The sequence below is a fragment of the Sinohyriopsis cumingii genome, unplaced genomic scaffold (assembly GCF_028554795.1).
Source record: "Sinohyriopsis cumingii isolate HCF-2022 unplaced genomic scaffold, ASM2855479v2 utg000673l, whole genome shotgun sequence".
In the NCBI taxonomy this organism is placed as follows: Eukaryota; Metazoa; Mollusca; class Bivalvia; order Unionida; family Unionidae; genus Sinohyriopsis; species Sinohyriopsis cumingii.
In genome coordinates this window covers 204098-221384 of record NW_028315923.1, presented here as the reverse complement: position 1 = coordinate 221384, position 17287 = coordinate 204098, and the positions used below count along the sequence as shown (strand labels likewise).

The following is a 17287-nucleotide window of genomic DNA, read 5'->3' as shown; positions in this document are numbered from 1 at the left end:
TTGCTATTATTTCCTAAAACCTCTTTAATAAATACTTGGCATGAATCAGTGTAAAGCTAGGACGGTTCATTTTTTGACATTGCTCACTACCCTTCCTCTTATGACCTTGGATGCAAGGAGTAAGTCATAGCAACATTTTAAACAATATAAAACTACAGGTAGTTGATTTTTCTTTCTATTTAAAACTGACTATTATATAACTACTGATAGGTCAGTAATATATTGCACCAAAAAGTCTTTGGTGTATTTCTTTATTTTTCCTTAGTTGTAGCCATGGACTTTGGAGATGTGCAGTTTGGTAAAAATCCCAGCTACTCTGCATTTCTTTCTTTTCTTAAACTGATGAATCTCAGTTCCAGTCTTAAATTATTAACTATTTGAACCATGAATTGACAACTTTACTATTCTTCCTTTGCAGCTACAATGTATGGAGATGGTGTGTACTTTGCTAAACATGCCAGCTACTCTGCCAGTGATACCTATTCCCGTCCTGACCCCAGTGGCAACAAGAAGATGTATCTGTGTCGTGTTTTGACTGGCCAGTACACCACAGGCAGACAAGGAATGAGAGTTCCACCAGCCAAACCTGGTGGTAATCCAAATGACCTGTATGACTGTGTGGTCAACAATCCCAGTAATCCTGAAATATTTGTAATCTTCAGTGACACACAGGCCATCCCAGAGTATCTGTTTACATTTAAATAGATGCACCTGGGTTATATTTGTTAGAAAAGGTGTTGATTTTTCACCAGTCTTAAAAAAATACATTATTAAAGTATGACCTAATTCTTATTTCTTTAGGATACCAGGTAAATACATTTCTTTTGGCAGAAAGTTTTGATCTTGAGAAGAGGTTCCAGGAATTGGTAATCTTGAAAGCAGTTGATTACATTCTTTCCCTACTTTGTACAATGTTTTATGTGTATGATAAGATTCAGGTTAAAGTTATAACTACATGAAGCAAAAATAGCTGTTATTACATTATATTGTAGTCCTGAAGAAAATTATTACATTTTAAAGGTATAACTACACCAAGCCAATTAGCAGTTGTTGCAGCCTATTGTAGTCACTAAAAAAGTTATTGTGTGATATAATTCATTTTAAAGGTGTTACTATACTAAGACAATTTGTATGATATGAATCATTTTAAAGGTATTACTACATTAACCCAATTTGCTGTTATCGCATCCTATGGTAGTCCCTAAGAAAATCAATGTGATATATTACGTTTAAAAGTATAACTACACTAAGCTAATTAGTTGTATTGCATCTTATTGTTGTCACTAAGAAAATCAGTAATATGTTTATGATTTTTCCAGGAGATTTGCTAATCATTTAAAAATGTTACTTGCTTTCAATAGAAAGTAACATGTAAGCCTAAACAGAAATTGAAATGTTTATTAAGTTAAAGTTTTGGCTTTTGATCAGGAGGACAAAGCAAATCAGTGTGGTTTGGCGAGTGTCACTAAAGTCATTTGCACTAAAACTTATTTCATTCAAGTTCAGCTCTTCCCAGAAAATGTACCATGACCAATACAATTTTTGTAAAGGTTCCTAAAATATGGAAGTTAGTTCTGGTGCATATGAACTTATAATTAAAGTACTGAATTTCATAAAAAATGTAGAAAAATGAAGGAATTTTATTAGGAACCTAATTAGTTTTGTATTACCCTAATAAAATCATGCAAACATGACTTTACGTTTTACTGAATAAAATTACACTTGTTATAAAGTATCAACTTTGTCCCTTTAACATTATAATTATCCTTGCTACACTGGATGGAAAATTAAGTCTATATGAATTTTGAAGTGTTAGAATTATTATTGCTAGTTAAATACTGGAATATTTTAAATATTTGCAAAATATAATCTCTTGTATGTCAGATCCAACTGCAACTTCATAGACTATACTTCTCATGTTCCAGAAGAGCTTGTGGGATGACCTGTTGTCCATTGACTATCATCTGTTTACTCAACATCTGTCCGTCCATTACCAAGAGTTAATTATTGCTACTTTTCCTAAGGATTATGCTTGAACTTTATAGACAAATTCATCACAAGGTCTAGTTGGTCCTAAATGAAAATGGTGCTGTTAGGATGACTACTTTAGCGGCCATCTCGTAAATCTCCCAAATAGTTGTATCGACATCTGGTTACCACTGAAAGTCTTATGATGTATAATTGGTCCTAAATGAAAATAGTACCAGTTGGACATCCAAAGTGAAAATCTTGCTATAGCTATGTATGTGAATGGATAATCATGTAAGCATAGGGTTTTCTCTAAAAGACTTCTTATGGTGTCCATTTGGTCTCTCAATGGTGCTGATTCGACATCCCTTATTGCCACAATGCAGCCATCTTGAAAATCTTGTTAGTGCTACTCCTCCTGAATGAAATGTTATGTCAATATAATGGTTTTACTGTAAAGTTTCATATGCTGTCTTGAATGAAAATTATACCTATCTGACATCCACTATGACCAACACTGTGGCCATCTTGACAGTTTTGTTATCACTACTCCTCCTACATGGAAGTCATATCAACATTAGGTTTTCACAAGAAGATTTATGTTATCTAATTTGGTCCAGAATGAAAATGGTGCCAGTCTTACATCCAGTATGACCACCATGGCAGCCATCTTGAAAATTTTGTTATTGCTACTCTTCTAAAAGAGAAAGTCATTTCAACATGAGGTTTTCACCAGAAGACTAACTCAGATATGTGACTTGTCCTAAATTAAAATGGTGCTGATCTGAGCTCAAAAGTAGCAGCCATATTTAAAGTTGTGTTGTCACTACTCCTAAATGAAATGTTGCATTGACATATGCTTTTCACCAGAAGACTTGTCTCCTGAATGAAAATGATGGTGATCTGACTGCCAATATGTCCACCATGAAAATCTTGTCATTGCTACATTGTCATAATTTGTGATCATCATAGGTTTTCCACCAGAAGACTTCTTACTGATATCTAGTTGGTCCTAAATATAAAAAAATGTTGCCTTGGAAACATCCAGTATACCTGCTACAATGAATATATTGAAAATCTTGTTGTCACTAGTCCTTCTGAGTGGATCCTCTTATTGTCATGGGCCTTCTAAGGGTGATGGATTTCTCCTAAGTGAAAATGGTACTGGTCTTACATTCAATATGGCTGCCACAGGAGGGTAATTTGAAAATTGTATCACTCAGGAATATCATAGATGATTTCAGCACTTAAAAGTTAAAGAGAAAGGCTCTATCTTGAATTTTTGGAGATTTCTCTTTGGAAACTAGAGTATCAGTATCTTCAAGTGACTTATTTTGTTTAAGTTTAGATTTTTAATTCGATCAGTTCAAAATATTTTGAAGTTTAAGGAAAGGAAAACATTTAAGGAATATTTTTCACAGGCATAAGGCATCAAATGAATGTGAATGTCATTGGGATTTTTGTTTTTGTTTCATTGCCATATTTCTTCGAAATTTCTGTAATTATTAGCAGAAAAGCAGAGTAAAATACATTTTCCTAAATTATCACATTTCCTAAATTTCCTCAATTATTTGTTCACTGTTTGGCTTAATATTTATTCATTATCAAAGACTTATGATATTACTAAAATAAGAATATATATACCTGTAGTTGCATTTTATATCACCTCAGCACAATAGTGGCAGCAACTAAATTACAGTTCTAAAAATGTAGAAATGAAGACTTACAAAAACTTTAGGAAGAGAACCCTTCCAAACTGTGAAAGTTAAAGATATAAATATAAAAGGTAAAGTTGTTAAAATTTTGTGAAAGTGTATGAAATAAATAGTATAGGTTAAACATGTAAAATCTGAAAACATTTGGTCAACAAGTTTCTTCATTGATTGCACCTCACAATACTTCCATCGATACAAGTATGCACTGTAACTTGTTAAAACTGAGATTACTGAGGTGTGTGTGTGTGTGAACATGATTTAGATTTTTGACATAGCTTTAAGAAACTTTTGCAGTCATATCGCTACAATGTCTGCAGAGTATGGCAGTTTATAGTGATGTCTAGCACTGGGGCATGATGCTGCGGACATGTAGCATCATTCCCCACCCAGTCACATCATCCTGACACCAGACCGACCAGTACTAACACTAATCTCTTAATGTTGAGTATCAAGTGAGGCAGCTGCTAGTGCCATTTTTATGTCTTTGATATGACTCGGGTCAGGTTTGAACCCATGACCTCCTGCATCCAAGGTGGATGTTCCAACTACTTAAGCCTCTTGAGCGGTCTAAGTATGCTACATTTTATTATCGATTTTTTACAATTCAAAAATATGTAAATTAACAAAATATACTTGCATGCTGCATAAAGTAAAGGGAATTAAGTGGTTACACTAAAAACCTGCACATACAAATACATCTAAATGTACAAGTGTAAGATTTAACACAAAATAATTTGACATAGTTAAAAACATAAATAGGAATTGAGTGGAATTCAGCAGATAGCAAAAATAATAGTAAATAGCTATCATAATTGCAGCCCTTTTATACGGAATTTAATAGATTAATATCTAAATACATGTGACAACTTTAAGTGTTTATTTGTTTGTTTTATGATAAAAAGAGTATGCAAATACAAAGTGTGATAATAATGGGAATGTTTCAAATATCTCAATGTTTTCAATTGATTTGGTTTGCAAATATTACTTCTCCCCTGGGCTGCCCCATCGGTTTTACTCTCTTTGTCTCCAAGTTTTCAGACTCATTAGGATTCAGGACTGATTTACAACTGACATTTGTAGAACTACCTTTCATACCTGTGCTATTTCTGGAACTTGTTAAATGATCATGAATTGTATCTGGTTCTGCAATTATGAAATATATTTGTGTTATATATCTTGACCTTGAAAACAGTTACCATTAAACTTATTTTCTTCTATGGGACTTGAAGGGGTTTTGGTTCCTCCATGTCTTTGGCAGAGTGTCTATTATCTTGTACCGAATATATTTGGTCATAAGCTGTATAATCATGCTGCAGTTAGCCTATAAGGTCAGTATTATATATCAAGTGAGGCAACTCAAATCAGATATATGATTGGGCCTGATAGTAGTTATCTCCCTCGGATATTATTCCACCGAAGGTAGTACATGACACAGTCATAAAAAAATGATTTTGAAGGCAAACCAATCACAATAATTTTAGTACAAATTCTGTTGTAACATGTAAAGAAAATAAAATATATAACATTTTTATAAAGATTATTTAGAGCAGTCTGTTGACAATGGTATAAAGACAATAGCAATATCTGTGTTGTCATGTTCTTCCATCATTATGTAAATTCGTATTACTTTAGCTCAGTAATACTTGCTATAGTTGTAATAAAGATGGATTGGCTTAATCGCTCTTGAATCTGCAGAAGGGTAAAACTTTTACTTTTTTCTTTCTATTTACCCCATCATTTTCATTCCCGAACACTTTTTACTCCAAATCTCAAACTTATCCTACTTTCTGCAAAGTTTCATCTGCCCATGTGCAGTTTGGATCAGTCTACTTTATATCTCAGGCTAGAAAGTCTAAAATCCAGATGCAAACTCTGGTTCCAATAATTTTTGGCCTAAAAATTGGGTGTCAAAAATTACATTTTCCCCCGTATTTTGTAATGTGAGTAGAAAATCTATATTATTTGGTATCATTGTAGAGCTACATCTATTTTTTTTTCTCCATAATAACCACTCACATTGGTGTATGATAAATAATATTGATGGTACAGACCTTGGAAATAGTGTACAACCTCATGATGCATTAACATGGCAGGTGGAGGTAATGAGTTAATTCTCCACCCCATCAGTGATTTTAGTTTTTTTGTTTGTTATGAAGAGTGAATCATGCCTATATTTCAAAATGAATTTGCTGATAGAAAGACTTTGAGTGGAAGATCCTAAAGTTGACAATAATTAACATGTGAAATATTCTACATTACAGCTTGAACTCCAACTCAGAGCTTGAGCATCATTGTATGATGTCAAGTCTTTTGATACAAAGCATGTAAACACTATCAATATTTTCAAATTTTCATACTTGCATTACAGGTATTCTCTGTACAGGGAGTGAATGTTTTTAATGTTAACCTTTTTCAGTGTCATACATGTATTGTATCGTAAAATGATTATACTCACTTTCACTTTTCCTGTATGTTTTTGTAAAGCTAAAACAATTTTCACTCTTTTTGTCTGCACTTTTGATACAGTATTTTGTTATAAAATTTAAATTTGAATTTTTAAAAAAAATGACATGGGTCAAATCAAAGATCATCAGCTTGATTTTGTTTTGTCCATGGGACAATTCAAACAAATGTTGATTGATACATCATTTTTGACCACAAAATGTTGCTTCCAACTTCTTATATTAGTATGATTCAATCTGAGTTACTGAAACAAAAACAAACCTTAAATATTGGTTCACTGTAATTGAAGTAATTGGAGTGGGGTAAAATTATATATCCAAAGGTGACCTGTATCAGATATCATTGTACTATGTAACTTGATTAGAAACTTCACATGACCATTGGAGGTAGGAAATTAACATGCTGGTTTTGTGACTGAAGGGGTGTGTGAGAGAATTATGCCATTGGATCAGCCACGTTTGGCTACTGTAGTGTATTCTTGGGCACTGCATTTTATTCCAATTGCCTTGGCACTAAATAAGCTACTTGTGTTGCTATATCACAAAATAACAAAACAAACGAAACTATGATATTTGTTCTTGTGCAACATGCATCCAGATGTTCTCACATATTGAGCTAACAGCGTAAACCCTAATATACAGACAAATTGTGCAAAAGCATATCTGCTTTTATATTTTGATCTAATCATGTACACCCTAATCTGTTGACACATGCAAAAGCTAACCTGCTATAATATTCAGGTTATCATTGTACACCCTAATATACTGGCAAATTATGCTAAGCAGATTTGCGACAATGCCCTACACAGGTGAGTGCAGGTGAACATGGATTAATCTGGTAATCTTCAGTATATTAATGAAGTATTTGGTATTGATGAATTACTGACTCCATCCACCTGTCGGATCATTAGTCACATGGTAACAGATTGATGTGAACTGTTGTTCACTGATGATTGTTATCACCTACCAGGTGAGTATTGCATAAAAGCAGCCAGGCTGATAAACTTCTTGCTTTGCTTGTTGGAGCATGAGGCATTGGCTTCTTCATGGATGCCACTATTTGAAATCTACAATTTCTACTATTCATAATTTAAAAAAGTTTTCATCTAGTTTTCGTGAATGTTTCTTTATATGCTTAAAATTTATTGTACTTTAGTTGGAACCTTTTATTCCCACTGGACACAAATTTGTGGTATACTGGAGTCAGTTTCTCCATCCTTCCATCTGTCATGTTTTTGTTTACCTTTTTAACATTTTCCCAACCCTTTGAGATCTCTTCATGAAACTTGATATGCTTTTATATAAAACTGGGTTTGTCTGATCAGAAATTTGTAGCAGTTATCTCCATTTTATTACATCATGACTATATTTTGAGCAGGGGTATTCCATGAAATTAAAGTCCATTTCTGATAAATAGGTAGAGTCAGCACTGTTCTGGCAGTTTATAGATTCCTTATTCATCTGATCCCATGAAGGTGAAACCTCGTGTAAATGCTAAAATGCACAGGAAGTTTGCTTAAAGCAAAAAATTAGTTTTTATTCCATTAACTATGCAGTGAAATGATTCAGACAAAGACTGAGTAATTTATTATGGTATTCAAATATTAAAATAAAATGTCTGGCAACTGAGATTAATTCAGAAAGTGAACCAAATTTCCAGTCCATGAAAAGGGCATCCTCTTGCATAGGGATCATGTATGTTTTCTTTTTCCTGTCTATGAAATGGCATCCCCCAACATGGGAATCATGTATGCTTTTCTTTACCAGTCTATAAAAGGGCATCCCCCAACATGGGGATTAAATATGCTTTTATTTAACAGTCCATGAAAAGGCATAATCTTACATAGGGATCATGTATGCTTTTCTTTTCCTGTCTTTGAAATGTCATCCCCTAACATGGGGATCGTGTATGTTTTTCTTTACCATAATTTAAAAGGTTCCAACTAAAGTACAATAAATGTATGCTTTTCTTTTCCTGTCTATGTAATGGCATCTCCCAACATGGGGGATAAAAGGGCATCCCCCAACATGGGGATCAAATATGCTTTTATTTACCAGTCTATGAAAAGGCATAATCTTACATAGGGATCATGTATGTTTTTCTTTTCCTGTCTATGAAATGGCATCCCCCAACATGGGGATCATGTGTGCTTTTCTTTACCAGTCTATGAAAGGGCATCCCCCATGTGGATCAAATATGCTTTTATTTACCAGTCCATGAAAAGGCATCATCTTACATAGGGATCATATATGTTTTTCTTTTCCTGTCTATGAAATGGCATAATCTAACATGGGGATATGTATGCTTTTCTTTACCAGTCTATGAAAGGGTATCATCTATTATAGGGATCATATACACTTTTTTTTCTCCAGTTTATGAAAGGGCATCCCCTAACATGGGGATCATGTACGCTTTTCTTTACCAGTCTGTGCAAGGGCGTCATCTTACATGGGGATCATGTATGCTCTTCTTTTCCAGTATGAGAAAGGGCATCCCCTAGCATCAAGATTATGTACGCTTTTCTTTTCCAGTCTGTGGAAGGGCATCCCCTTACATGGGGATCATGTAGCTTTTCTTTACCAGTCTATAAAAGGGCATCCCCTAACATGGGGATATGTGCGTTTTTCTTTACCAATCTGTGAAAAGACATCCCTTAACATGGGGATTATGTGCACTTTTCTTTACCAGTCTACGAAATGGCATCCTCTTACATAGGGATCATGTTTGCTTTTCTTTGTGGGAGAAGAATTTAGGCCCAGGGTTTAAAGTTTGTCATAAATGATACTGCAGTCATTTGTATCAAGAAAAATGTATATGATCATTATTATTACATGATCAATTGCTGAATATCAATCTATCTGAAGCTAACCTTGTCATGTAAAAATTTATGTTTTAATGCCTATTGTTCAGACTGACAGTTTAGAGAATATAATTTTTTATTTTTCAGAATGTTTAGTTCTTTCAATTTATGCAAGTGAAAGTTGTACTGGCATATCAGGAGTTTATGACAGTTACCTATTTTGATCAGACTGCTGTGTAAATTGTTTTTTTGTTGTCTTTCCTATGTTTTCTTAATGTGATTGTGTCAGGTCTTGGATGTTAAAGGCATTTTATAAAGTGCTGTTAATTAAAGTAAATCATTGCTTTCTGTTTATATACATTATACATGTACTATATTAATGTCATTAATTTGATTGCCATGAAGTGAAAAACCTGATTTTTAGAATGTACCTTAAATTTACTATGATGTGTCAGATCCTCCATAAATGCTTGGCCTGTGAAGATATTGTAACTTCCGATTTACTTTTGATGCCTACTTCAGGGTTAGAAGCAGACTTCAAAAAACCTCAAAAGACTCAAAGTTTAAATTTCTCCTTAGAAACATAAAAAGTCTATAAAAAAAGACTGAAGGAAATCTAAATAATAAACAGTTATTTATTAAATTTCACTTTGACTCTATTTTCATTTTAGTTAGAAACAAACTCAAACCATCCTTATAAAAAAATTAATAAATGTTATGGTCAGTGGAGATAATCTTGTTACTGCTTTATGTCTCCCCAAAAGCATTTTAAAACCTTCAAAAAAACATTTAAAAACCCTAAGATTTTACAGTTTAATTTCACTGCTATCCCACTGCTATCCCTGCTACTTTGATGTTTTGGTTATTTTTATTTCTTGCTAATTTCGTTCCATAAGTACATTTGCTTTTTCATTTGAAAGAATAATCAGATCTTTGCATTTATGTATAAAGGCAAATTTTGTCCCGTTTTGTACCACCTATCATTAATTTCTATCCAGTTATCATGATGAGGATGGGGTTGAGGAGAGGAAGTTTTTGTCAGATCAGATTTGTAGAAATATGTACTTTGTAGTCAATACTTTATGTTGAACACAAATTCAAAATAGCCTACACATCATCACTTAAATATTTGCACATTCTTGGAGAGAAAATTAAGCTTGGGTCACTGGACTATTGCAGTGTGTGGGTATATCAGTACTCCCTCATTATGATGATGTCCATTACAGCCATGGAATATACTTTCATTAGGAGACTGCTTTACCTGAAATATTGTTTTACTATTACATAATAAAACAAGGCTCTGTATTGATTATGAAGGAGTACTGTATATTTGACAAATACAAGTAGCTAATTGTTATAAATGGAACTTGCTAATCATTCTTATAAGTCACAACAGAGAGTGAGTGTATTATGGGTTTCTAGACATATTCACTTTTTTAGCAAGCGTCAGACACATGGAACCACAGTACAAAGTGGTAATACCTGGAAGAGTACCGGCAATATGTATTGGTGAGTTCCACAGATTATAATATTACATGGAGTTGTGCATATTTGGATGATCTGTTAATATTTCTTTGTGCAACCAACAATTCTAATAAATTGTACAAATAGAGGTTGGTTTTGTCCTTTTTGTAATCCAACATTCAGTGACATATTATGCTCATTATGTTCATTGTCTTCATCTGTTTGTCGATCTCTCATTTATCTGATTGTCAAAATCTCTTACAAACTACTCTTCAGTGGATTGTAATTCAATTTGGTGGATGTCTTGGCCAATTTAAATTAAGCATTTCTGGATGATGTTGTTTATGTGTCATGTTGTACTGAAGTTGTTTTGATGATGACTTTAGTAACCAATTGGCTTTCCCACCAACCAGATGGAAACAATTTTGTTCACTGGGCCACTTTTGGCCTCCATTGCACCATTTGTAAAGCAAACTTGTGTAAAAATATATTTAGTGGGTAGGAGGCCTATTTCATATTATATGCACACTTTTACTAAGACTAGCTAGTAAGAGTGTTCTGCGCAACATCTTAACATTGTGCCACTTGGAAATAAACTTCTGTAAGAGTGTTCTGTGTAGCATTTTATGACTCTATGGTCATAAACTAAGTAACAGAGGGAAGCAAAACCAACAAGTTTTGTAAAACTTAACAAACAATTTAATTATCAATATTATAAAATGTAAATATGAGAGGAACTTATAAAGTGAATGCAAACCAATCCTTAAAAATTTATATTAAAGTCAAAAAAAAGAAGAAAAGTTCAATATAAATTTCAGAACCTGAAATGTACTGGTCACCAAGAATCCATTTGTAACTATCAACACAATGTAAGCATCTATTTATAGATCATATGCAATTTTATGTTCTTTAATATCTTAAAATATGAAGTCCATCTATTGATACAGTCTGACCCCATTTTATCACGGTAGTTGGGAGCCATAAAACCCGACCGCGTTATATACCGAACCGTGTTATATGCAACCAAGTCTGTTAGCTGAAGAAAATTAACCCCCACACCAAAAGAAATTGTGTGTGTGCGTGTGTGTGTGTGTGTGGGGGTAATAAATGCGGGCGGTAAAATACGTGCTTCGTCGGCACAGTTACCATCTTGAATTGATGCATATTAAATTAGAAATACACCTGTAGTGAAAACAGAGAAGACATAATATAATAGTATACTTTATTTAGAGAACCATGAATTGGTACATATACGTGAATCCTGTTTATATATAAATGTCTAATGTATAACATGAATAGAGTATCAACACCGTGTACTCACCTGCGGACCTCATCATATACATTGAATCCACAATACAAGTGATTCCATCGAAAATATGCACACACAGCTTTTAAATATTCATTAATTTTGTAACAGGTCATATTGGTCTGAATTCAGTGGAAAAACAGCACAATCACGTAACGAATGACGAAGCACGTTTACTTTAAAGTACGTTCCAAGTCGGTAAAAGTTAGTTTGCGTTTTAAGCCGCCGTTGGCATAACAATTTTCCCTACAAAAAGTAAACTTTCACAGCACAGTTAACGTGTTCCAGTCACGTTGGAAAATAAAAAAATCTATCAGATTCCATCACTTTTATTTAAGTTTGGTACTGACTTCCTTTGAAGAAAAGTTCTTTGCCGTTATTGAAAGATTGTCGTCGGCTTTCTTTGATGAAGGGTGCATGCGCTTTTGAAGTCGCCGCTAAAGGACAGCTTTGGAGAACCAAACGAATGCCCATTTCTTATTGTGGCGGCAACATCAAATAATTGTATTGCATGATTGAGACATATTTTTTCCATTTGCTGAGTACGTTTTCATAACAGTCGGTGCTTCAAAGGTAATCTGTTTCCTTTGAAATTTCAGCAAACTATTTTATCTGGGTACATTTTGAAAAAGGAATTGGCCGTCGTTTAGACTATTCTAGTTACTGTCCCTCCAAGCCTACTGAAGAAACCAATAAGTAAGATGTATTTTTTTTATATATTTTTTTTACATTTGTGGTAGCAGCGTGATGCTGCCTTCCACGCATGAGTCTGAAAATTAAGAAAGGGTCAACGGACGATAGAGACGCAGGTGTTCTAATGACAGGGATTATTACAGAAAACGTGAGCGTTCTGAAGGATTTAATTCTGAGTGAAACAAAGAGGAATTTTACTTACCATCCACATACAAATGCCAGTCTTTGTAAATATATTAATTACTAGCGAGCGGCCGAAAATCCGATAAAAGATAGATTACGAGACAATGCCTCGTCCGGTTGATCTCCGTTACCAGAAATGTCAACAACAAAAAGGTGGATATTTCACAGCATACAGAACTCATGCTAGATGTCAGGATAAGCGGATTATGATATAACAATGCACTGTTTAGATGGTTCGTCAGTATGGACAAAGAATTTGTCTATGTAACAATAGATAAATTTCAGTGCATTTTATATCCAGTCTGCGGCTTCCTTTCATGGGGCCTCTGAATTTCTGCAGTCCAAACCGATGGTTGTATATAAAAATTTAAACAGCCAACAATGTCGCCAGCAAATAAAAAAAGCCACATGGTATGTTTTGCAGCCAAACAATCCAAGTTTGCGACATTGGCGAAGACCTTTGCGATCACAGACTAAACGTTTTATGCGTTTCTTCTTCTACTTACTTTTAAGAAGAAAAAAAAAAATACTTTTTCGTGTACGAGAAAAATACGTATAAAATTTCAGGAGCCAAGCCACGATCGTCTTGCATTATTCATACGCGATCTCTTCCCCAAAATGATAAGCATCTTTTTACGTTTTTTTTGGTACTTTTTAAGAATTTTTTTGTGCATAAGAAAAAAATACATGTATGTGAAATTTCTGGAGCCACGCCACGACGCGTTATATCCGAATTCACGTTATAACGGAGCGTGCTTTAGCGGGGTCACACTGTAATTACATCATTTTACAGCAATGAATAAAGGGCAAAATTATGTGCCATGAGTTTAAAAAAATAGAGAGATACATAAAACTGGGTGAGGTGGGACCAAACTGTTTTTAAAATGACAATTCTGAAAATCTGTACATGGTTACTTCTCCAGAACACATGGTCTTATTGACATTGTTTTCACTGAAACCATTTTAACAACATGTACCTGGTGCTGAATGAAAATTGTGCTCATTTGACCTCCAATTTCACACCTTTGAGGCAATCTGAAAAAATATTAGCACTACTGCTTTTGCATGAATGATGGCATAGGCATGCATTTCTCGACACCGCTTGCAATATTTAATTGGTTCAGAATGAAAATGGTACAGATCTGACAACCAAGATATCCACACTTTTGTGAAGGAGTTTAGAAAACCAGACCTGATTGACCATGGGGTCAAATGAAAAGGTCATTGGATTGTATTTCAGTGACCTTGTACATACTCTCTTGTACAATATAAAGTAAATTTTGACTAGACATTTTACTTTGTAACATTCCTGTGAACAAGTTAATAGCCAACACTGAAATTAATTTTAAAATGGATGGTTTTTACTCCGGTCTTTAACTGCACTCTCTGTCTTTGGAGTAAGGCATGATATATATTTTTTTCAATTATGAACGCTTGAGGAAAAAAAATCATCGTTTTCAGATTTGTGTCCAGCTGCTAAGTTTTCTAGTCATGCTGTTACAGTTGTCAAATAATATTGCAATTCTTTCCTGAAAAAAAAGATTTAAAATAAAAGTATTTAACATAGACCACACAGAGTCACTCCATGCCAAATAACCCAGAGATCTCTGGGTGGCCATCTCCGATTTCCATGAATTTTTATTCTGGCTGTACATCTATATATACAAAGTTTCAATTAAAAATTGCAATTACTTATATTATGGATGATCGATGTAGGCAGGGGTAGCATTTTGTTATACTTATAAATTCGTATGGTTTTATTCAATGCTTTTCGATTTTATTTGTTATGAAGATATTAGGCTGAAATTTACTTTACTATATATTTGTAACCTTCGGAATCTGAATCTGAGCTTAGATTGTCAATTTCTTATTTATAGAGATATACACCCCTAAAGATGGCCTTTTGTTCATTATGGATTCTTTTCTTTCAAATTTTAAGGTAGTACTACTACCTGGTCATCCGTTATAAACACCAAATATGATTTTATTTGAAAACTATACCTACAGGGGAATGTAACAAATTAATCAAGTCTGAATCAAGTTCACTGGCTCAAACTTCGGAGAAATTGCAAATATGAAAATTGTTCCCTCATAACAAAGGTGATTTATACATCATTTATCAAATTATTTTATACTTTCCTAATTTCCCTACAAAGTTTTTTATCCATCATCAAAAACAGAACTTTCATTGTAACTGCTTATTAAACTAATTATTCACTTTAAAGAAACCTTATTTTTTTCACTAGAATTTAATCTTTGTTTCTTATTTTTAGTAAGTAATAACTTAACTTTAAGGAAATGAGCTTTCTTTTTTTTCCCTCTCTCTGTCGTTGTACTTTTAGACCTATCTGTCTGTCTCTCTCTCTCTAATAACTAAAATCATTTTCGCACGGTACAGCTCTACATGAACCTGATCGCGCCCGCTTGATCAGGTTCATGAATGGAATACTGTCCTCTCATTGGTTAAAAGAAAATGACGTCCTGTATTTATTTATAACTTATTTTCAGTTAGCCAATGAGAAGGTAGTATTCCATTCTGGGCGATGTTTTTGCATATTAAGAGGGAGCGATCAGGTACATGTCGAGCGGTACCGTGGGAAAATGATTTGGCATTCCTTAAAGGTATGATATTAAGTCAAACTTTTGATAGGGATACACAGTTGAATGTCTGAGCTTAACATCGGTACCAAATTTATTATGCTACGCGAAATGTGGCTTGAAATAACAGCGTTTATTCTTAAATGGGTCGCGCGAGAAAGGAGAGAAGTGTCATCCCTTGTAGTTATTATATAGTACATATATGGCAGGTCAGTTTTAAGCAACGATACGAGCCCCTTAGTTCCAGTTCTGTTCTAGGGGCCCTTTATCAAATCGGCTAATGTTATTGCCATTGCCAAGTTTCATGCATTTACAGCTTGGCTTTTGATCCCCTATCTGTGTCAGTACTTAAATGTACCTAACTAGTATGCCCATATATTTCATACCCGCTTCCTACGGTGCATGTATGGAGTATTGTCAGATGTTTGTTATTTCAGCAATCCTCAGGATCAGACTTATCGAGTTTTGGTTATCCCCAGGATCAGACGTATGGAGTTTTGGTTATCCCCAGGATCAGAATTATCGAGTTTCGGTTATCATTGTCACTATATACCTCGTATCAGCTCCTTGCGGCTCCACATACAGGTGTCGGACATTCTGCACAACCCTACAAACTCCACCGAGTCTCTCTTCCTGAGGTATTCCTATAGAAACAATTCGGAGGCCGTTGCCAAGTTTCATGCATTCACAACTTTGTTTTTGACCCCCAATTTGTGTCAGTACTTAAAGGTACTCAACTATTATGCCCATATACTTCATATCCGCTTCCTACGGTGCATGTATGTAGTATCGGCTGATGTTTGTTATCACAGCAATCCTCAGGATCAGACTTATAGAGTTTCGGTCATCAGTATCCCTATATACCTCGTATCAGCCCCTTGCGGCTCCACATACAGGTGTCGGACAGTCTTCACAACCCTACAGACTCCCCCAAGTCTCTCTTCCTGAGGTATTCCTCTAGAAACAATTCAGAGCTCGGCTGGTGCATTGTACTGTGACAGGATTTGCCCCCGTTATGCCAAAGATTATTTATATTTACAATGAAGTTTATATTGAAGTGAATAGCTTATATATTTCACCGAGCCGTTGAAAATACTCGAGATCTACGCCCACTAAATTAAATATATGATATTCATTCAGAACAAGCAAATTTTTTATAATCAGATATAATAGATTGAAGTAGCAGATTTGTTCCTGTGTCCCCGCACGATACCGTTTATATTCTACTGTGCTGTGTGCATGTTCTCGTGGAAAATATCCGTAATGACATACATTTCCTAATTCAAGGCAAAATACACCTAAACAACAAAGCTTGAAGAGAAAAACATGCAAGTATTTGTGGGATTTGAAGCATGTACACGTGCGGGACAAAATGTAATGCTTACAACTATTCCAAACAAACGAAAATATGACGGGCCAGAATTTATTGATTATAATGTTACCAACGTCTATTGATCGTAGTGGAAAAAAATAGCATTTGTAATTCACTCCAATACATTATAAAAAAAAAATTGTATTGGAAAATCTACTAATTCACGGGATAGCATAAAGTAAAATATACTATTCTCCCTTGAGATCTGAAAGTTACGATAAAAGTATATATATATATATATATATATATATATATATATATATATATATATATATATATATATATATGATGCATACACAATAAATTGGGGTGCATGTATTCTAAGATTGACAATGACAATTGCCGTTAAAAAAAATAAAGCCATACGATTTTGTTATGAACACATTTAAATGTGTTTCTGATCTAATGGTTATGGGGTGTTCATTCCCTAAATAATACAAGTGTACAGGCCCGGATCAGGTCAAGTAGTGGTGGGTTTTTCAAAAATTTCGAAAGGGCCCTGAATTTCCTCGAAAGGGTCCCAAAACAAAAGTCTATCTGTAAATTTACTCAAAGTGTGTATAATACCCCAAAAACGTGCACAAGAATAAAACGATGGTCAAATTTCAAGTGACTAGTAACTGTACGTTTGTGCTTGTTTGTGTGTACTTTTTATTAGCCATGGGTGTGGTAGGGTGGGTCCGCCCTCCTTCCCTCCCCGATCCGGCCCTGGTGTAAGCAACTTT

General features: G+C 34.3%; 1 protein-coding gene across 3 annotated transcripts in view; it reads left to right on the top strand.

Moving 5' to 3' along the window:
- LOC149773320 (protein mono-ADP-ribosyltransferase PARP14-like) overlaps positions 1 to 10558 on the top strand; it is a 151012-nt gene extending 140454 nt beyond the window's left edge. For all 3 annotated transcript variants that reach the window (XM_089946452.1, XM_089946451.1, XM_089946450.1), the window contains one exon: positions 419 to 10558. In XM_089946452.1, the coding sequence (XP_089802578.1) occupies positions 419 to 705 (287 nt within the window). In that variant the 3' untranslated portion in view covers positions 706 to 10558. The remainder of the gene's footprint in view (positions 1 to 418) is intronic.
- Positions 10559 to 17287: the final 6729 nt, after the last annotated feature.